The sequence below is a fragment of the Cygnus olor genome, chromosome 2 (assembly GCF_009769625.2).
Source record: "Cygnus olor isolate bCygOlo1 chromosome 2, bCygOlo1.pri.v2, whole genome shotgun sequence".
In the NCBI taxonomy this organism is placed as follows: domain Eukaryota; kingdom Metazoa; phylum Chordata; class Aves; order Anseriformes; family Anatidae; genus Cygnus; species Cygnus olor.
In genome coordinates this window covers 146,488,819-146,510,895 of record NC_049170.1, presented here as the reverse complement: position 1 = coordinate 146,510,895, position 22,077 = coordinate 146,488,819, and the positions used below count along the sequence as shown (strand labels likewise).

Here is a 22,077-nt window from a genome sequence, read left to right as displayed (position 1 = left end):
TGTAAATATTTGTAAAGAGCTGGCCTAGCAAGCCTTGCGAAGTGCTACCTGTTGCCATCAATGAGACACAATCTGCAATTTAAAAAAAAAAAAAATAGAAATTTGATTTTTGCTTTCATGGTCAGCATGTTTTTCCGAGCAAAATTATTTCTCCCTTTAAATAATAATAATTTGCTGATCTTCATGCTTTCCGGTAACATGCCATTCGTTCTCCTCACAGCTGCTTCCATATTGAACAGCTACTGCACCATTATTAACAGTGTTTTTAAAGAGCTGGCAGAGGGCCTGAATGTCTGCTCTGGGAAATGTTTTTGTTATGTTACAGTTTTTCATTTCCTGTTTTAGAGCAGCTCGGATGTTTTTATTTGCATATTCTCCTCATCATAGCGCTAGGAGAGCTTAATCCAGCCTTTCTGCATTTATTTTTGTGGGGTGGTTTTTTTCCTTCCCCCACTTATTACTGAAATGACCTTTTATTAAGACGTCATCCAGTCCTAGTAATTCCAGCGTAATCCTGCCAGATTAGTATTAATACATCATTTTCCCCACCTGTCTTTCTGGACAAGTAGATTAATAACTAATAAGCAAATGCAGTTAAAATGGGAGCCCTGATTTTCCTTTCCAGCTGTTGCAACAGAGCAGGCACCGAGGCTTTTTTTAAACCTTGGCACCGTGTTTGCAGGCACTCGCAGGCAAAAACTCGCAGTCTGTAAAACCTGAACTTCTTGCAGTAACCTTCACTGGCAGAGCGGCCTTCGCGCTCAGGGGCCAGAGCAGCAAAAGAGTATTGATTTCTCTTCTTGCTCTCTCTCACATGTAGCGCACATGCAAGGTTGCACATCATGCAATTAAATGTTTAACTTTATAGAAAAAAATGCCACGTTGCCACCGTGAAGGGACTTTGATTGTGTGTTTGCTCTTGGTAATGAGCATGGATGTGATCTGTGTACAGCCAGTACAGATAATGTTCGTTATCCCAGTATTTCTTGGAAGTTACTGGAAAAGTAATGAAAAGAAAGAATATTCACCCCCCAAAATAAAATTTGATACAGTTAAACGTCGTTCTGCAACAGTGATGGAACTGATTAGAAAAACATGCACTAAAGCCTGGCTTTGGCTTCCGTCTTTCATACTTGTTTGAAAGGAATGTTTTACCTAAAGACATACAGGGACCATAGCAAAGGAACAAAACGCACCACCTTTGACATTTTGACCATTTCCTTCTGCAGCCCTTACTCTCTGAAGCTCAAATTCTGTTTTATAGCTAGCAGGTCTTAGAGAGTGGGCATCGTCGCATCTGACACTGCACTCTGGGGAGCCGTGATCTGTCCAGACGTGGATGCAAGCAACGCAGTTACAAATTTACCGACTCTCATGGAAATTCATTATTTATAAATTCTTAGAATCTCAAATTTTCTTCAGGAAAATGTTTCATGTGAAGTCGTTTGATTCAGGAGTTCCTGTAACCAAATAATGATCCTTGCCACCTCTCAGAATATTTTAGGAATAAGCAAATGTGTTTTGATCAGGAAAGGGCGGATGTGTTGGGTTGCAAGTAACCTTCAGAACAAGCTGGGATGTGCAAAAAAGCAACGCACAGCGAAAGTACATGCTTTTACAGCTCGTGATTGAAGTAAAAGCTCTGTGAAAAATGACTGTCTGAGAATGAGGTGGCCTAATTTGAAATCACAAGAAAGTAGGTGCAAAAGCACAGCTCCTCGTTCCTAGAAGAAACGAGTACAGATAAGCAAAATATCTTAGAGGCCTTCCTGGTTCTGTGAGTAGTCCTGGTAATTGAAGCAAATTGCAGTTAAACTCCCTTAATAATGTCAATTTGCATTGTCAAAGCAACATACTGGAGGCCTTGATCGAGGTCCTAAGAAGTTAACCAGTGGCACGTACGCTCATTAGTTTCCTTCCAGCATGAAGAGGGATGTGGGGATGGGGAGAGAAGCAGAAGGGAAGCCCTCCCCTTCTGCTCCAGTCATCATTACATTTTGTAATCACAAAGCATTGCGGCGGGGCAATTTGGTTTTTCTTTGCAAGGCGACTTACACCAGAATTAGAGTGGTGCTTTAACGGAGAAGGGAGAAAAAGCAGCAGTGTTTTCCCCTGTGAATAGCAGGTGTTGTGGGAGACATTATTCCTTCCACCCACAATAATTAGTAAAATGCGATTTGATCCGCAGGCTCCCCAAAAGTGAAGTCTTGCTTCAGATGTTGCTATGTTTTCCTCAGGGCACTTAGTGCTGCCATGCTGCGGTAAATGCAATTCCAGATCCCTTTAATGTGCTCTGAGAGCGGGGATTATTGCCGGACCCAGAAGTCCTGCAGGTACTAGTTTGTTAAACTGCCGGTCCGTGAAAAGCGTTGTGCGGGAGGGATTTGTGCTGGAGCTCCTCGCTGTGCCACGCCGCAGCGCTGGGGAGAGGGGAGAGAAACAAGCAAAAACCGAGAGAAAGCAAATAAAAATAAATAAATCGTGTATTCCATAGTGGGCCAGTACCAAAGGTCGTGCAGGGCTGTGTCTCATCTGTGTCTCCATCAGGGTTTTGGCTGTTGACACACACGTCTTGTTGGATGGGAGCGCCGAAGCTGTGCAGCTTGCTAATAGAGGAGAGAACTTGTCAGCAGCATATTAATTCGATGAGATTGCGTTGTTTTGTGAAGCTTCTGACTATATTACATCTTGTATTACAGATTCCTTCTACAATCAGGTCTATCCATCAGGATAAAATCCTAGCACTTAGACAGCAGACACAGTTCTTGTGGGAGGCTTATTTTTCTTCAGTTGAGAAGATTGTATTGACTACACTAGAGGTGAGTAAAAACTGTCTGGGACCACGCAGAGGCGCGAGCTTTCCACAGCTGTTGAGCTGCTGCTGCGCTCAGCTGGCACCAGACCTTGGTTTTCACGACGTGCAATCGGTCACTTGGAAAAAAAAAAACCTCGGCGTCTTGATAAGTTTTCTTCCCTAAGGAAATATTTTCTTCATTATTGGTATCCGCATTAGAAAACTGACACGGTGAAGAATGGGAGCTATCGGACACGTGGGAAAGTTGTCATGTGTGATCTTGCCTTCGCAAGGCTTTATGGCCAATGAATCACTATCCTTGTCAGTGGTGGTGAATATGTTTCTTTAAGAAACCTTTCTGGAATTCATTTTGGAAAAAAAATACTACTCTGAAGCTCCTTGACCATTTGATGCCTTGTGATGGGGCTGTAGGTCTGGCTGCGAGAAAATGGGGGCTTGTCAGTTACTGTGTCTTATCGTCACACCCAGGGTAAGGGAAAGGCCTGATCATCCCTACAAAATAGTAAGAAATAATCATAATTAGACTGCTATTAAACGGGGAGACAGGAGATCTCAAATGTGGAGAGAATCCTTTCTGAATTCGAGAGGCAGAGGAGAGATAAAAGGCTCTTTAGAAGTAGAGCCCAGGATACAATTTCAAAAGCAGGTTTCTCTTCTAATTGTTCTGCAGGTTTGCATTGAAATTTTTGACACACTTTTACCACTGGAAGTGGCTCGCTTTGGAGGTCCAAATGCATTTGTCTTATGCAAATTCTTCTGCAGTTGCATCTGTCTTTGTACCTGGTTGTAAAGTTCCACATTTCCTACTCTGCATTCGCCTGCAAACTGCAAACAAGTGCTGCTGCCCGTATTTTGGCCTGCAGCGGGCTTGTTTGTGGCTGACCCACCTCCAGCTGCTGCAAGACATTCCCTTGGGTTTTTCTGTACCAATGGAGAAAACCAGGCAGGGAATATTTTTGGAGCCCCTGGCGTAGCTGTACTCGCAACGCTCTCTACCCCTAATGAGCTTGGCTTCATCCGTGCTGCCTGTTGGGAATAGCTCGGCATCCTCAGGCTCCCCGGGAGCACGGACGAGGTAGTGGTATCGTCACAGCCCGTGCCAGGATCAGGCTAACAAAGCTGGAAGACCACGTGGCAGTGCTTGCAGCCTAATTCACCCGTCTTAATTAGAGACAATCAGGGTGCCTCATCCCTTGTCTGCCCCTTCCCTGCAGGCACCCTGTTATCATTAAGGGTTGCTAAAAAGGGAAGGCTGCACAGCTCTCCTCGCTGCCCCTCTCCTACCTGTGCTGGGCTGGTCCCGAGGGGACATCACCTGCAGCCCCACAGCCTTGGTGTCCGTCTCATCCAGCTCCAGTGCTCAAAGATGAGTCTTTAGGGCTGCCTGGACCTCGTGGGACATCAGCCAATGTCATTGTAGGTGCCCAGGGGAGAGTAAAACCTGTAATAAAGCTCAAGCAGCTGGGCATCCAGCAGGCTGCGGTTTCTGCTCAGAGGGGAAAAAAGAGAAAACAAAAATCTTCCTGCAAGGTTTAATTTAATGGAACCGAGTAATGTATGCCTGGCGTTGAAGTTATGTTCTGGGTTTTTCCATTTGTTTGCAAGGGTGGTTTTGGTTTGAGGGGTTTATGTTTGTTTGTTTTTAATTCAGGACTCTCAGAATTTGTAAAGACAGCTAAGAGGGGTTCTGTTCATATGAGCAGATACTCATTTCACATTTCAGCTTGCCAGAGTGAAGTCCAGAGTTAACTTCCTGTAGGAAAGGAATAAAACAGCTGAGAGTGATTTTTGGTGTCAGAAATCTGCAAGCAGTATATCCTCTTTTTAAAATTTGATGCCTGTAAGTAAATTCCTACCAGGATAATTTTTTTTCTGGTGGATGTTATCCATCTTCTGTTGTAACGCTGTGGTGTCACAGTGCTCGGATGATACTAGATACCATCTGAATAATCGCCTCCCTGCTGCCTGCAGTGCTGTACCATGTCCAAGTATGAGGACATCAGTGCAGCAAAAGTCTTCCCCAACTCAGGTGTCTACAAGGGCATCGTGTCTCTCCTCTGCCTGGTATCCTGGACACCTGTGAAAACATTTGATCACGTCTTCAGGTCCCTGACAGCATTTGGAGACCGGAGCCAAACAGCTCCTAGCCCGGTGTGGGAGCTTTGAAGCATTTGGCCAGCCGTCCGTATTGCAGCTGTAGGTGCCACAGGCGTGGTGTGGGTCAGGAAATGGTGTTCGTGTGGGTCTGCCCCAGCGTGGTGGGCGGGAGCGCTGGCAGCAGCGGACTGCAGCAAACACCATCCCTACACAGTGTATCTGCAATTTTTCAGCTTGTTCATCCACGAAAACAAGCCTGAAACACACCTAAATCCCTGGGCAATATGCTCAGTCTTCTGCTCAGGAAGAGGAAGGAGGAGGACAGCACAAAAGGCATACAATAAACGTGCAGTGCTTGGCTGGGGCATATTGAGAAGAGACAATGCTGAAGGCAACATATGAATTTTTGGAAGCGCGAAGATGAGGGAAACAAAAATATTGGACTGTTAATGAATTCCAAAAAAGAAAAGGGAGATCTTGGCAGAGTTCATCACCCCTTCTTCCTCTTCCTAAACTTCTCCTGTCAGGCCTCACCATTGGAGACACTGTATAGCCGCTGCCCGTCCCTGCAATATGTGCCATGCTGCGTACCCTGAATTTTAATCGATTGGTCCCCCATGTTATCCTTTTTTATACACGTCTGCTCTCTTTCTGCCAAGTCGTCTTTTCTACTCTTTATCATTACAGACAGCGAGATTTCTTATGTAGACCAGGAGTGTGATAAATTAATCTGCCGTCCGTGAGCTGTGATATATTACAGGCCAGCTCCCCGGCCTGTTGAGTAGCCGCATTAGTGAGATCTGTATGCCTGCCATGCACTGAAGGCCACGTACCCTGCGTGGCATCAGGGGTCTGCTTCGTGTTAGGGCTGCTCTGGGCACGCTGAAGCAGCGTTGAATGCGAGCCATGTGTTTCCCCTGCAGCCTTGTTGGCTACCAGCGCGGTGGAAAACTCCGCCGTCTGTGAAAACCTCCTGACCGTGTAAATTCGCAGACTTCCCCTTATCTGATCATGCCCCAGTTCTGAGAAAACAGAAGGAAGGAGCTGTAGTATTTGGGCTTTGTGGTAAACGCTTGAAAATGTGTACTTTCCAGGTTCTGTCTTTGTTTAGTGGCATGACTTGCAGATGGAGAACCAGTAGTCATCTCTCCCTGCTGCCATGCAGGAGGTCTGGCAGCTGGCACCCCTAACTTTCCCAACAAATATTCGGATACATTCTTTTTAGTGGAAATATGGTCCTTAAGTCCGTTATATCCACATAAAAATAAGTTAAAAACTTAGGCATGTGAGTGAATTATTGCATATTAGCAATGCTAATTGGCTGCAGGCGAAATTAAGACAAGCGTGCAGACACCTAACATTTGCCTCAAGTTAACCATGGTGATGTGGCCACTAGCAGTGGATCATCTAGCACAAGGTAACTTGTGATTTGGTGGTTTTGTTTTGTCATAGCCATCAAAAATTCCAGGAAAACTACTGGTCACGCTCCGTACTGACCGAACGTCCTTGAACTCAGCTGCTGACAGAGGTTTTCAGCTTGCTTAGACTCCAGCAGCTGCTTTTAGTTGGCTTTTGTTATTTGGGGTCTTTTTGCTTGCTTTTGTTTGTTGTTTTTTTCTATGCTGTGGGTATAGACCTTCTTTAGCTCCAAAGATTTTAAGGAATGGAGCAGGGGATTAGATTTACTCCAGCTTCAGAGCCATTACTTTGGCCCAGATGTGCCTGTGCTAAGGCCAGAGATGTTAGGTTAGGAGAACCAACCTGTTCTTGGCATTTGAGCCCTGTGTAATGCATAAACCACCAACTGCATCAAATCCCCTTAGGAGATCCCAGATGAGCTGTAGAAGGCAAGGAAATCCTGATTAGCTGTCTTAGCAGAATATTCCTCCTTCACAATCCCAGCCCCTTCCAGGGTCTCATCCCCAGTCCTGCCAACCTCTGCTGCTTCAGAGGAAGACAAAGATGTAAGAGCATGTGGCCCAAGAGCAGATTGCACCTAGAAAATTGTCTCTTGCTTGGACGCTGAGTTTGTCTAGTTTTAGCTTCCCACTGCTGAGCCTTATTACGACTTTGCAGCAAGTTGGTGTAAGAACCAGAGTGTTCTTACATGCTAGCAACTGGTCTGAAGTAACTATTACCAGTGTTATAAACACATATTAATTGTTTGGCCTTGTATCTTTTTTGTAGCTTGTGGTATTCCAGATGACAAAGTAGACGACCTAGCAATCTGGTCTGCCCTTAAATATCTAGAATTCTAAGTTTGTGGCCCTCAGCAAAGAAAGAGAGTGGTTACCAACAGATCTTCTTCTATTTCAGCCAACAAGGAGCCCTTATGGAACCGAGACGTAGAATCAGTGATGTATCTGAATATTAATGCCCCTTCGTAATAAGCAAAATGAATAATTAGTGCAGCCTGATTTGCTGAAAGCCTTTGTGGCTTTGAATGCTCTCGTTATCTCGAAATAATACCTAGCTTTGTAATGCCATCCTCAAGTAATTATCTTATATGAGTTCTGGATAGTAAAAACTGACAGTGCACTAATGGGGCTTACTACTGCCGACTTCCTCTCACAGACAAAATCCTTGACGTGAAATACAGAATGCAATGAATTGCAAGGTCCCCACATCCACGGAGGCTAATGAGGTGCTCTGAAGCCTGAGCTGCTGAAGTGTTGTTGAAGTACAGAGCTTCTGTGCCATTTTAGGAGAGATTAAGCAGGAACGTCTCGTCGTTTGTGTGCCTCAGCTTGTTGCAAACTGGGTGAGGAGGACTCCAGTCGGCCGGAGTCCCTGGAACACCCACCAGTGGCTATTGCAGTCTATTTAACAGTCATTGCCTCTCTTGTTTTCCAGATTATTCAGGACAGAATATTTAAGCACATATCACGTAACAGCTTAATATGGAACAAACATCCTGGAGGGTTATTTGTACTGCCACAGTATTCCTCATATCTGGGAGATTTTCCTTACTACTATGCTAATCTCGGTGAGTGAATCCTTCCTACACTCTGGTGGCACTTGGAATATCACTGATCTTTGAGGAGCATGTGCCTCGTGACTCGCCATTCATTTCTAGTTAATGATGCTTTCCATTTATCCTGTTTCAGTCTTCCCTGCCCACTGCAGACTGGGATGTCTCTGACTCATCGACATGCATTGTGGGCCTCTCGTTTGCAAATATTGTTTTAAAAAAAAAATCCTTTCATACTTTTCAGTTGCCAGTAATTAATGCCTGAGTTACTGACCCATTTATGGCCCAAGGGGACACAAGAGGGATAGTTTTTTGCTTTCTTTGTTTATTTGTGCTTGGCAAATTGGAAAAGTGGTAATTTACCCATGGCACTTGCAATTGGAGTGCATAGTTGGTATGGATTTATTCTCCGTACTCTGTGTCCTCTTACGGATCCTACTAGAAGGAATGCAAAGGTCTTACGAACGTGGCTTTTTCCCGAAGCAGAGCTTAAGCGATGAATTCTGCAGGGGAATGTGCCTGCAGCCTGAAATTATCCTGCTGATGACACTTGCTTCCACTTTTGGCTCAGCCTGTGTCATCCCACTTGTGTGTATCTGTACTGCCCACCTGCTAAAAATTCGCTGTTACCATGCTTTTGGTAACCTCCAAAAGGAGAAGAAGGTTTCTGTGGGAATTTTGATGAAAAATGACTCTGACCCCACACAGATGAACGTAGATAAGACTGAGAGCAGTAAGTAAGGGCGGAAGCCAGTAGGATCTGTTATTTCAGGCAGAAAAGGAAGGCACGGCAAGACAAAAATGTCAGAATTGGAAGGCAAGGATGCAAACAGAATTATCAGGTCAGGAGGTAATTGAAGACGTATGTGGATGGGGATTTATCCAGAAAGAGCAAAAATCTGACAGAGGCTGTGATGGAACTGTGGAAACTGAACACGCCTCTGGAAATCGTGGATGCGTCTAGAAAACGCCAAGTATCCAGAGCCAGGTAGAAAAACCAGGCAGAGCTAGTGTCAAGAAAGAAATTTGGCTGAACAAACTAGATATTATCTGTGGGCAAACTGGATGGAAGATTGCAGGACATTTGTGGAAATAGTAAGAAAAGGCAGTAATTGCACTGAGTGAGGGTTTTCAGGGGGCATGGGAGCTAAAGGGAAGTGTGATCTCCTCAGAAGTGTCTGGGACTTGGTATCCAAGACTAAAGGACATGGCCTAAAAAAGAATTGCAAGGTTTGCTATAAACACAGATTATCTTTCCACCTCCAAGTCCTGTAACCTCTACGAAATGGGGCAATTTTGTCTTTTCTGAGCACATCTCTCTTTGCGTCAGGTCTGAAGCCTCTCCCCACGTTCACTGCCGTTATCCATGCAGTAACTCCCCTGGTTTCCCAATCTCAACCTGTGCTGAAACTCCTGGTTGCTGTAGCCAAGTCCCAGTACTGTGCACAGGTAAGGAGCGCTGTTTGGCTGTAAGTCACATCTGAGACAGGACTGTTGTCCCAGGAGTGAAGAGGCTGTTGATTTCACCTCTTCTCACTCGAGTTTCAACCCCCTGTTTCAGTTCTCGTGTTTCTTTTCTCTGAGATTTCTGGTGTCTGTGACCTGCATGCATGGGAAACAAAAATTCTGACTATAATGCGAGTGGGATAGAGACGATAATTAAACGCCTTTGTTTCGTGAGACAGGTAGAACAAAGACTGCACTTTAAATATCTGAACCTCAAGTGCTGCAAACTGCAAAAGGATGTCTGTGCCTCAAGAGCCCCTGCGTGATCTTCCTTCCTCCTGCTGTGGCTCCTAGGCTCACAGTGCCGGGATTTTGGCTTGCCTAAAAGAAACCCTGGGGAGTTCAGTAGGAGCACCCTCTTGTAGTGGAGAGTCACAAGTGTTTTAGCCTTCAATGTGAGCCAAAGTAAATCCGTGACATCCGTGTGACCTGGCCTAGACAGAGACTTCCTCAGTTCCTGTCCAGCCTACGTTTGTTTAGGAGGATGTATACAGTCAGGATGGGTGAAATTACTGTAGGAAGTGTTATTTTTATGCAGATCTGTATCATCCTTGTTGATTTGGAAAGTCCAAATATGAACTCAACATTTCTGTCTGGAGATCTGAGTCTGTAGGACTTGGACTGCATTGCCACCAAGGAGTCTGATCGTGGTCCAACATTCTCTTCCAGATCATTGTTTTATGGAATTGTGATAAACCCCTCCCAGCCAAACACCGCTGGCCTGCCACTTCTGTGCCTGTCATAGTCATTGAAGGAGAGAGCAAGGTAAGTGGAGAGGAGCATCATAAAAGATTGCATATATTCTCCGGTGGGACCAGAGTTTGTTTTTCTAGCTGCTTCGCGGCTAGTAGTTCGCAACTTGTAGTTCGCAGCTGTGTGACAGCTCCTCTCTGTTCCTCGTTCCTTTGCACCAGCGTGGTCACCGATTTGTGTTTCATGCACGAGGCCCGTGCTCTCACAAGTCAGCAGCATCGCAATTAATGCCATGCGATTCACAGGTGGGGCCCTGCTTTGAAACGTGGTCCCAAGAGTAGGCAGTGCTGCCCCCTTCTTTGGAGGTTTCTGTATCTCTGCGGGGACATGAAAGCAGCGATGCAGCTGATTACTGAGTCCGAGCAGTCAGATGCAAGGCTTGGGGATCAGCTGCAGACCCAAAAGCGGAGGAAGAGATGAGAGTGGGTAGTGCCAAACCAACTTCCAGAAAGTGCCTTCTCTCGTGGCCTTGCAGCAGACTGCTGTCAGCGAAGGGATCCCACCATAAAATAAAGGAAAGGACAAGGGGTGCTTGCATGGGAACAAAACCACTGCGTCGTCTCCTGCTGTGCAACACACTTGTTTGTTCGTGCTTCCCCAAAGCTGAAACAGGCAGCACCTAGATGAGGGGAGAGGTTTCTTTTTAAATCCGTGCTGAAGTAGACGATTCCTTTCCAAAGTCAGGCCTGAGAGAAGCAGGGCTTCTTGTTTCAAGGCCATGACTGAGACACATTTGGGCCGGCCCCTCTGCGATATGTATCATTTGGCTCTCGAGCTCTGCCTTTGCAAAGAGAACTTTTAGCTGCTTGGGCTGCACTGTCGTGTTTTGAATTTATGGTCCTGTCTTTGGTCTTGTACCCCAATCACCTCAGCAAAGGGAAAGCGAGGGCCCTGCAAAGTTGGCAGCTGATGGCTTATGCCTTAGCTAGCCATGTAAACAGTATCAGGAGAGTTGCTGCAGGGCCAAGAAAGGCTGTCTGTAGTGACTTCTGAGTCTTTTGAACATTGCAGAGGTGTTTTTTGTTGTTTTTTTTTCTTTTTGGAAAGCTTGCAGAGGTGAGATGGAGGAGAAAACCTCTGACCGGTTCTACAGGATTTGTAGAAATTGGCCCAGGCACTGTTTAGATTACAAATGAGTCTCCTGAGTACACAAAGGTGTGTTTGTAGTGGACAGTCTCATCTCTCTAATATCCCAATATATGCCAAATGGCTTCTTGCGCAGAAAAGCTGCTTGTTTGGACAAAGCTAGCAGAGCCAGAGCAGTCCAATTCAAAGGCTGTACAAAGGAACTGCTTTTCATCTCCAGACCTAACTGAAGCATTCTGGCAGGCACAGTCACTCTGGCCAGGGGCTCGCAGAGGTCTGCCTTAATCTAACCTTCCACTCCTACCCGTGAAATCATGATAAATTATCGCAGGCATTTTACAACAGGGAGCTTTAACTAGGAAAAGAAAATACGTGGGTAATCCTGACTATTTTACTGTTTGACTGTCTTCCACCGTCTGTGAAAGAGCTAGGGTGAGAACCTCGGTCTCCTGACTGCTTCTTGCTCTGCTTTGCCTCTGCATAAGCAAATCAAAACTGTCAACACCTGCCAGATCGCCTCTCCCTCACAGCCACGGCGTTCCTGGGCAGAGGCCCATCGCAGCGATGAAGAGATGCTCTCCAGACAGACGCTGTGAACCTCCTGAGTATGGAGACAGAGCTTTCTCTCAAACATGGCATAGGTTTAGGGTCTTGCTTCCAACCAGGTTGCAAGGGATGCAGAAATGGTCATGTCCATTACGAGCTACATGAAAAACTTCTTCGTGTCCCTGTTTCCAGACAGTGATCTCCCCTAGCCGGGCCTGATTTTTGTAGTGATTTCTTCAGATAGTGAGTTTGAAAAGAAGTCTGTTAACTAGACAGGCTATTTTTCTCAGCAATTGAGGGAAACAAACAGTGTCATGTCCTTATTACCACTCATCAGTTCTCCAAAGGTGCTAATTAGTCTGGTAAAGAAGCCATATGGATTCTCATCTCATCTCAGCAACATCTCTCGCTGTTACCCTTTGATCCCACTTCTCTATTCCTTATTGCCTTGAGAGCTGTCCTGCCATAGTTTTTAAAAGCTATTCCGCATGTAGATTTTATATGTATATATTGTGTCACTCAGGAATGTGACTTGAAAAAATGCCACAATATCAATACGATTCTGGATGCAGAGGAAGCTCAACTGGTACTCATGTTCCTTAGTGTGTTCTCCTTTTCTGATGGAAAACATTGCACCATTTGGCAGCAGCTCCCTGTTGATGCGACAGCAGCGCACAGAGATGGAGCCGTACCACCTGACAGGGGTACAGTCCTGGCAGTGTAACGTCCTTCACACGCAGCCTGGACTCCTCGGTTCCCAGCTGTGTCGCCTTATGAGTGCTGCAAAGTCCCTGTCAGTGCGTCATTGTCTGCGATCCTCGCACCCCACGGGAGGGCAGAGGGACTGTCCTAGCTACCTGGGAGCACGTCCTGCCTCAGGAAGCTGTAGGTACATCTAATTCTCAGTGTGGACCATTACAGTTTGTCACATAAGGAAGGCAGCATGCCCCAAAGGCATACTCCTCAAGCAGAAGGTGTGAGCTGGCTGCTGGAGTGATGAAAATGACAGACTTTCCCTCCTGAACTAAGTAGTCCTTTCTATCGGACAGACATGCAGTGTGCCCAAGACAAAAGGAAATAGGAGTGAGGAATGAAATACAGTATTTCCATGGAAATGACTCCTTTAAATGACTTTTTTCCTCCCTTGGATACCCACAGGTTATGAGCAGTCGCTTCCTACCCTACGACAACATAGTGACAGATGCAGTGCTAAGCCTGGATGAGGACACCGTGCTTTCAACCACTGAGGTAAGGGTCTCTGTCATCCTGAGCGTTTGCCTTGGCTCCCCGACTCATCTTGAGCACAGCAGATAGGCTCTTCCCTTGGCCTTGCTGGTGAACAAGTGCTATAAGGTTTCCCGCAATACTCTTCAGATTTTATGTCGCACTTGTTTCAGAAACCCTGCCACTGCCTACCATCAGAAGAGCTTTTCACCCCGGTTAATTGGCTCATCATTAGCATATGGTTCTTCCGTTCTTTATTATTTTAGTAACATAGCTGCAGGCGGGTGTAGGCAGCCAAGAGCAGTCAGCTTCAATGCTCTGCTCTCACTTTTCTGATAGCGTTTCTTCCCCCCGTATTTACCAGTAGGGTGTAGGTGGGGAAAGTAGGGGTGTCAGCAGCAGGGAACTGCTGTCGCTCCAAAACAGTGTCACCACCCTAATGCAGGATTTCACTGAGGAATGCTCTCTCACTGACTGTTCTGTCGTCCCAGAAAGTTGGAGTTCTTTGCTAGTTCAGTTGTTGGAGTGTTTGTGCCAAGAGCAAGATAGTGCTAAGAAAGAAAAATACTGTAGAAAACCAATTTTTACAACTGGGATGAGTATTGATTTCTGGAACCTCTTCCTGAGAACCACAGGAGCAACTGATGGCAGTTTATATAGAGTGCAATATTTGGGAAATGCATTATTAATGATGGCCAGGGAATAGCCTGAAAAGCTCGATTTTCTTTTGTTTTCCCCTTTTTATCTCCATGTCCATGGCCATTCCTTTCTCCCCAGTTCACCTTTATGAAACCTCTTTCTTTGTCGGTGATGTGGACCTTTCACTGATGCAATTACTGCTTGTGTGTTAGTGAGGAAACCCCTAACACTAGCCGCCAGTAACTGCTATGTACCCTAAGATGTCACTGAAATTGTTCTAAATGGATCAGATTGCGACTGCTGTTCTCCCAATTATGGTTTTGTTGTGCTGTGGTTAAACTGCTCCAGAAGGAGCCATGGCAGCCCTCTTCTGCTTTACAAATGGCATTGAACCAGTGTGATACCAAGGTTACATCTTGATAGTTCCTGCTAGATCAGGAAGAATACAGCCGCTGTCAAATCGTGTGCAAAGCCCTGCACAGCCCAAAAACCCCAAACCAAAAAAAAAAGGCATTTGTCCTAGGGCTGCAGTTCCTAATAGGTTGTTGCTCACGATGAAGGGTCCAATCTCAGCTGCCCTGAGGGCCATGGTAAGACCTGTCAGTGTGCACTGAGGTGGTAGTGACAGCAATCCAACCTGTGGATTCCCTGAGGATTTGGGACTTTGTTTTGTTTTGCCTGGCATTTGTCATCGTCCAAACTTTGTAGTCACTCAGGCTTTTGGAATGTATGTGAAATAAATAGCATTCGGGTTCGACTTGGCCTTGTTTTACACTCAACATTCTGAAATGCAAACATTTGTTATTGTGTGAAACAACGTAAGCATTTCTTTGGGAATTCTTCCCTCCCGTGAGCAGCTTGCCGTCCATACTGCATGTGTGCATGGTGGGTTTTGGCTCTGTGAGCCTCACACCCCTGTGCTGCAGAGAGATCCAGCTGGCCATCTCTCTCCTGCCACTTTGGCATGCCTCAGCCAGGATGCTGGGGTCAGCGTCTCTCTCTGGTGGCTCCCTGTGAAGAACTGGGGCCTTTCTACTTCTTCATTTCCTTCATCATGCAGCTTACACGAAGAAATAGCCTGTTTCAAACGTGGACATGAAACACGTGGTATGAAACTTCCCTTGAAACTGGCTGCTCGTGGGTGGTCGTCGGGGCAAAGCTTCAGGGACCTTAAGAGGCAATTTAGCAATGTGGTCAAACACGGTCACATTCCTGTTGGGAGGAGCAGTCACCAGACACATCTTCTGCTCTGTCCAGTTCTCGTGCAGTAAAGATTTTCCATTCACAGCAGAATGGCACGCAGTCGCTCTTGTGAGAGGACCTGTGTCATGTGCACAGAGGGATGTTTGTGTGGGAAGTAATTAGAAATCAGCATGAGTTAGAAATGATACGGGGATTTAAGAGACTGGCAGCCAGGCTGGCTTTTCCTGCTGATCAGCTGTGTGGTAATGCTACTAAAAATTACAGAGGATAAAGACTAGTGATTTTTTTTTTCTGTTAGGGTGATTGCTTTATTGTGTTTCACCGGTACAAGGACAGATACTTGAATGCACAAGTGAGGACACTGGGTGTTGCCGCTTTATTATTTATTTAAGTTTGAGATTCTCAAACATCTCGAAAGAAAACAGATGGCAGGCTTTATGGGAAAGGCCTTCACAAGGAAAAAAAAACCTTTTAGCTTTTTCATGTGGTATTGATTTGGATGAGATCAGAACTAGCACAACGGTAACTGGTTTGTGCGCATTGTCTTTCTCGTTGGCCTCAGATTCCTTGAAACAACTTGAAAGAAAATAGCTAGTCCCTAACTTTGTGTTCCAGTACATGTGTGACTCTTCTGTTTCATAAAAATCCTTGTAAATGAGAGAAGTCTGACAATAATCACACAAAATGTGACTGTTCTCATAGCAGCTCTTCTTTATCTAACCCCTACACCCTTGACTTTGGCTGTGTTCTTGGAAGGTTTTCCAAGCATTTTTGAGCAAGGTTTTAGGTCCCTCTGGTATCGAGAGGGAACTTTGTATGCAATGCAGAAACAAATGTCTCTTTTTCTTGGTTTTGACTGGGACAGTTAGGATTGCCTTTAACACTTTTAAAAATTTCAGTCTAGCTTGAGTTCCAAAGTGTAAGTTGAATTGAAGGGACTGCCAACCAACTTTACTGTAATAAAAATCTTTCTATATGTATTTTTGCCAAACTCCTTTCAAATCAAATGCTGATGAGCCTTCTGCAAACTACCCCAATCATCCCTTTCCTCGTATCACCAGTATTTGTTTGGTGGGATCCTGGGGTAGCGATCTCATATCACCTTCCCAGTTCTCTGAGATTTGAGTCATTAATCTAGTTACAACAAAAGAAAAATAATACATAAATAAATAGGTATGAGAAACTCTATTGTCAGCATTTAACACCTTGTGACTCATATAGCATCATTCATTTTTTTAAAGTGCAGACTCCTAAAGCCATTTAGCTACATGGGAATCTATCTTCCCCTGTATTAAGCTATACGTTTAACCCTCTTGGTCATACAGACAGTCTTAAAGGTATCACCTGTATGCACCTTAAAGGCTCGGAACAGATGGAATACAAAAAAGGAATCCACACTGGTTGTTAGTTTTAACCTCACTGAGCTACCCCTGTAACTTTAAGGTGCTTGACTCCCAATTTTCCAGGCTTTGTGTTGACAGCGCTGAAATGGTAGTTAAGTGAAATGCATGAATACGTGCAAAAGGTTCGGTTTCCCACATGGCTATGACCACTCTATATTGCATCTAAGTATAAATGCATGCACCTACACCTATTCTTTCTGTAACTTGAAAAGGTTTGATATGTAAAGGGCAAGCTTGAAAATGTTAATGTAATGCTGTGATGCTCTAGACTCCCTTTAACAGGAACCATTAAAATGTGCATAATTATAGGGCAAAATGTCAAGCAGTCAGTTTAATTTACTGATGAATACATAGAATTAATGTTTTGCAACAGTTCCAAGATTTTGAATTATGAATTAGTGACAAGGTAGTATTTTGTTTTGTTGACATTTGTTGAAACAATTTTGGTATTCATTTGGCCTCTGTCTTTGTCTGCAGGTGGATTTTGCCTTTACGGTTTGGCAGAGTTTTCCAGAGAGGATTGTAGGGTACCCTGCTCGCAGTCACTTCTGGGACAACACTAAGGAGAGGTGGGGCTATACCTCCAAGTGGACTAATGACTATTCCATGGTATTGACAGGAGCTGCTATTTACCACAAGTAAGAATCCAAAGCATCTGCTGTCCTCCTTGTGCATGAAACAAAGTGGGGGGAGAGGGGGATGAAGAACAGTCTTCCGGGGAGGGGAAAAATGGAAAGATAATAAATGGGTCTACTTTTTATGGGGTAATAATTTAAGTTCTTGGTTTAGCTCTGGGGATCTGGTAATCATTATTGCGCTTGTTGGGTGTCTTTGAAGTCACTTGTATTTTGAGGCAGTCGGACTGCTCTTTTTAACATCGGGAATTACACACTTCAAAGAGTTCCCGAATTCATTAAGCGGCTCGGCTGAATGGCCTGTAGCATAGCAGAAAGGAGGTTACTTCCAGACCAGCTCTGGGTATGTGTTGGCTGACAGCTGCAGTCTACAAAGTCTTCTGGCTACTCTAAAAATGTAGCACAGTGGACACATCACAGATCAGCATATTGGGGAAAACCCCTGTTGTTAGAACTTCCGCAGACCAAAGGACTCTCTAGATTTTAGGAGAAAGGCATTGTATTCTGCAGTACCTGATCTACATCCCAGCAAAGAAGACCATAGGGGATGATATAGGCCCAAAGGAGAATAATTTGAACAATGAGGACAGTAGCAGGCTAATGTAACAGAGTTCTTTCTGACTGAACAGTTTTGAAAGAAGAAATAGAAGATAAACACATTGGTATTGGCTATCCCAATATAGCAATGAGGGTGCTCTCTTTCCTACTTCTTCATTATCTTAACACTTAGGTCTGCATTTTTTCTTTTAACATTTAAAAAAAAAACAACATGTTTTGTTTTGTTATTAGTGCTGTTTACTGTTTTGATGAGATACTGATTAGTTCTCCCTTCTTGTTGGAGGATGAGACAAGAAGAAGGGATCTGGTGTATCCAGAGTTGAGACAAAATTTCTGTCTCAGCTGAGACAGAGTTCATAGTCCCTGAAAGCCCAGTGACTTGTCTTAATAACCCTGCTGTTGCTTTCCAGATATTATCACTACCTGTACACTCATTACCTGCCTGCCAGCCTAAAGAATATGGTGGACCAACTGGCCAATTGTGAGGACATTCTAATGAATTTTTTGGTGTCAGCTGTGACAAAATTGCCTCCAATCAAAGTAACACAGAAAAAACAGTATAAGGAGACCATGATGGGACAGGTATGTATCCACGGCATATTTTAGATGTTGGGAGGCATTGACAATACAACATTTTGAATTTCTAATCAGGCTTACAGAATGAATAGCATTCTGTCTATTTTTGCAGTTTTCAGCATGGCAGAGCTATAAGTAGACTATAGACTTGCTTATTATAATGACGGGAAGTCCAGAGGGAGAAATGGCAAACACCTACTATAGATAACAACTTCTCTTCATAATTTCTCACACTACGTTATTCATAGTGATCTCACAGTCACGGAACTGATGATGCTAGTGACTGAATTTTAGTTAAACTCCAGTTTTCTAATTAAATATTCTAGACCTAAGACTTCATGGAATGCTAGAAGCAGAATTAAATTCTCTAAAGGTTTTAAATTTTTAATTATTAATAATGAATATATAATGTACCAGGCCATCCCTATACCATTTTCAAGTATATACTGTGATTCAAGCACTGACATTGGACTGTCACAACAGAGGTAATTCATGATTTTTAAAGAGTTTTTTTTTCCCACAAGAAACATTTTGTCCCATGGTGACACCATCACTCACTAGCAGCCATGAAACATGTGCTTTGGGGCCTCTTCCAGCTCCTGGATAAGTATTCTATTGTGACAGAAATAGGTATACCTTCTAGTAACAGGGATGCACGTTAACTTGGGGGCACATCTGCTCCTCCCTTGTGTGAGCAAATGATGAGAGTAATAAAAAGTCCTATAAGACCTCCAAGTCCTGAACAATCTTCTATCTGTGCTGCCACAATGTCTGTGATCAGTACTACCAGGATTACTAGGGTAAGGAGGAGAGAGGAGAAAGAAGCAGCCCTCTATTTTCCCCTCACATTTTCTCCTGTTAGCATTATCTGTATCTTTGAGTGGGGAGTGGCCATACTTTTTGTATGTAGACTCCCTTATCTGTATGTAGACTCCCTTATCTCCCTACTCTGTAGGGAGTTTGTAGACTCCCTTATCTGTATGCCACTGCATTTTCATCTCATGTATAGGTAGTATTCAGCAGTTCAGACTCATCTGGGTACCTGGGAGACCTTACATGAACAATAAGGTGTCATCCAGAAAGTGCCTATTGCTTCCAGTTTGAGTTTCACCTCTCCACAGGGATGTGCTTTGGCTGTTTGGCAAAGTCTGAACATTCATTTTACTTTTTTAGTACGGGTGGCTTAAGTCAGCCATGAACTATAACTCTCTAAAAGACAAGTTGTTCCTGCAGCTTTGGGAAATGTAATGGACTATGTTCATAATTCCTTGAAAGACAAATAAAAAATAAACATAACCTCCGTGTTGTGACAGAGATTAATAGTCATATGGAAATTCACTGCTAATGGACAGAATGTCTGCTATAATCCTCTAGCAACAAGCTTTTGCTTGCTCTTTAGTGCCTCTGTATAGTCAAGAGTCTGTAATCAATGCACATTATAAGCTACCACTTGAGCTAAACTGGACAGACCTTGGATAAAGATCAAATCTTATACAACAATCATTTGGCAGTTCCCTGACTTTATCAGTTTCTTCCCATTTTAATTAGCACACTTTGAGCTTATGAATTTATATTTGTTTTTAAAGTGTAGTGGAAACATAAGTGCCATAGAGATGCATGAGAAGTGGCACAAAACAAAACAGCAGTTTCACAGCATTCATAGCTTCTCGTAAGTAATAGTTCTGTTGTGTTCATACACATAGGCCAGGTACAGATAGAGAGCAATAACTGCTTTAAAGCTGTTAGGGCTTCTTTTCTCAGAGATGTTGATTTTCAATGGACTTTTATAGGAATTACAGCTGCCCTCAACTTTGGAAAGTTAGTCCACAGGATTTCACATATATACAACTTGTGTTGACTTTTACTGAGCTCAGTTAGAAGCTAGTTGAAATTTGTATAAATTTCTGCAAGTCTGGACTGCAAAAAATGTGGTTTTGACCTGAAAAAACTAATTTCAGTGTATCTTTCTCCTATGGCTGAGGGCCATGGGCAGCAGCTTGACTGTAGGATGTGCACATCCAGTGGAAAACAGCAGCCATCTTTCCTTTCCTGTTGGTTTTTAATGACTTGTTCTCTCTCCTAAATAGCTTGAGGGTTTAAAAATAAAGAGAGAGAGAGAGAGAGATGGGGTGAGGTAGCATGCTGGCAGGCTCTGGGAGGCCTGCCTAGGGGTGTCACGCTCTGGGTGAGGCCAGCCCACAGTCGGACACTCAGATCACCATGCTGTGCTGCCCTCAGTGGTGTTTTGAAGGCTGGGGTGGCCAGCCTGCCATCGACAGCTACCGCCACAGACAGGGCATCCTTCCCCTGTCTTGAAACCCCTCACAGAGCACACTTCATCCCCTGCGGCTGCCACTGAGCTGGGCGCTATCGAGCCCTGGTGACACCACCCCACAGCATGGCGTCAGCCTGGCCGTGGCGCCCGCCATTTTGTTACCTCACAGCCGCCACCTAACTTCTTGCTCTGCTCTCCACACAGACGTCCCGGGCCTCGCGCTGGGCTGACCCTGACCACTTCGCCCAGCGGCAGAGCTGCATGAACACTTTCGCCAGCTGGTTTGGCTATATGCCGCTGATCCACTCTCAGATGAGGCTCGACCCTGTCCTCTTTAAAGACCAGGTCTCCATCTTGAGAAAGAAGTACCGAGACATTGAACGACTCTGAGGAGCGCTGCCGAGGGGGCTGCGCCACCCCCAGCCCCGCCTGGAGCCAGACTGTGCCGCGGCACGGCCGTACCGGAAAACGGCGAGCGGCGCCCGGGGGCGCACGGCTCCGGACTGCTTCACCCGCCTGGCAGGCTTCTGTTGCTCACGACTAGGTTGTGTACAGTTTCATTATGGAACATTAAATAATTATTTTTGAAATGATTGCTATGCAGGTTTAAACTTTTTTAATGATCAAAAAAAAAACTATTAAAAACAGAGTTCTTTCTTTAATCAAAATTGTGTTGGTTGTGAATATTTCAAAGCTGCCATTTCTTTCTTTCATGCGTTTGATTGTCATTGCAATTTTCATTCATTTTCCCCTGCAAAGTTAAACGCTTGAATCTCACAGGGAGAAAATGCAGCAGTTTCAGAAACGAATTGAGCACAAGCAGGACAGAAATGGAGTATTATGTTTCTCCTTTACTGCTGACTTTTTAATATTTTGTTTCTCCGTTTTCCGCAAGCCAGTAGCGGCCACTATGGCAAAACTCCTTGGGATGGATGGAAAACTGGAGAGCCCCCAGTGAGCGATGCGCAAGCGTAGATCCTGCTGGCGGGGGGCCCGTGTTGGAACACACCCGGCCCTGCGCTGAGCGGGGAGAGGAACATCCCTGCCGAGGAGCAGGCCGGTGGCGCTTGCTGCTTCTGGCAGCGGAGCCTCACTCCCTGTGGCCCTGCCAGTGGGCGAGCATGGCACGGCCGGTGTGGGGCACATGCAGCCCGCCTGAGCCATTGCTGCTGCCTGGCCACAGCAGCCGAGCCTCTAGAAATAGCTTTGTGTTGAGGGCAAGAGAGATGTTGGCAAAAAAAGGAAGCATGTTAGTACTTGCAACACAGGAATTTGGCCTGTAACAAAGTGTTTTAAATGAAATCGAATCACGGGCTTCTCTTCTTATTTTATTTTTTGGTGCAAATAAGTGGAGAAATTCCCTCCTGGAGTTTCGACACCTGAAGTAAAGTGCGTTGTCAGATATCGGTGCTGGCAGCAGTGGGTTCTCCCAGAGTTGCTTGAGGCAGGGTAACTTGGGCAAAAGCCTGCCCCAGAAATACCAGCTTTGCTCATGCTCCAAAATGGTTTTATCATTTCAGATGGAAGTATTTTTTAAGTGGAAGTATTCCAATTGTTTACTTCTTTGTACTGCTTTGCTTAGTTATGTGCTTCTTTAAATTCAAGAATGAAAACGGAAGTGGTGATCTGTGTCAGGAAGGTGTTGTTATGATTTGCTAAGACAATAAGCACTTTAAAAACATTTCAAAATCTCACATTTTTGAGGTGCATTGGGGCATTCTGTGACAATAGCCCCCCTGAGAACTCTGCTGGAGTCACAGCAAGAGGGCGTAGCGTCATGCCCACACACT

The 22,077-nt window shown here is 44.8% G+C and overlaps 1 protein-coding gene across 1 annotated transcript in view; it reads left to right on the top strand.

Annotated features, from left to right (window-relative positions):
- EXT1 (exostosin glycosyltransferase 1) overlaps positions 1-20,955 on the top strand; it is a 170,105-nt gene extending 149,150 nt beyond the window's left edge. The window contains exons 4-11 of the mRNA XM_040546935.1: positions 2,700-2,819; positions 7,766-7,898; positions 9,214-9,332; positions 10,059-10,154; positions 12,933-13,022; positions 16,721-16,881; positions 17,847-18,018; positions 20,492-20,955. Coding sequence (XP_040402869.1) covers positions 2,700-2,819; positions 7,766-7,898; positions 9,214-9,332; positions 10,059-10,154; positions 12,933-13,022; positions 16,721-16,881; positions 17,847-18,018; positions 20,492-20,677 — 1,077 coding nt within the window. The 3' untranslated portion in view covers positions 20,678-20,955. The remainder of the gene's footprint in view (positions 1-2,699; positions 2,820-7,765; positions 7,899-9,213; positions 9,333-10,058; positions 10,155-12,932; positions 13,023-16,720; positions 16,882-17,846; positions 18,019-20,491) is intronic.
- The last annotated feature ends 1,122 nt before the right edge of the window (positions 20,956-22,077 follow it).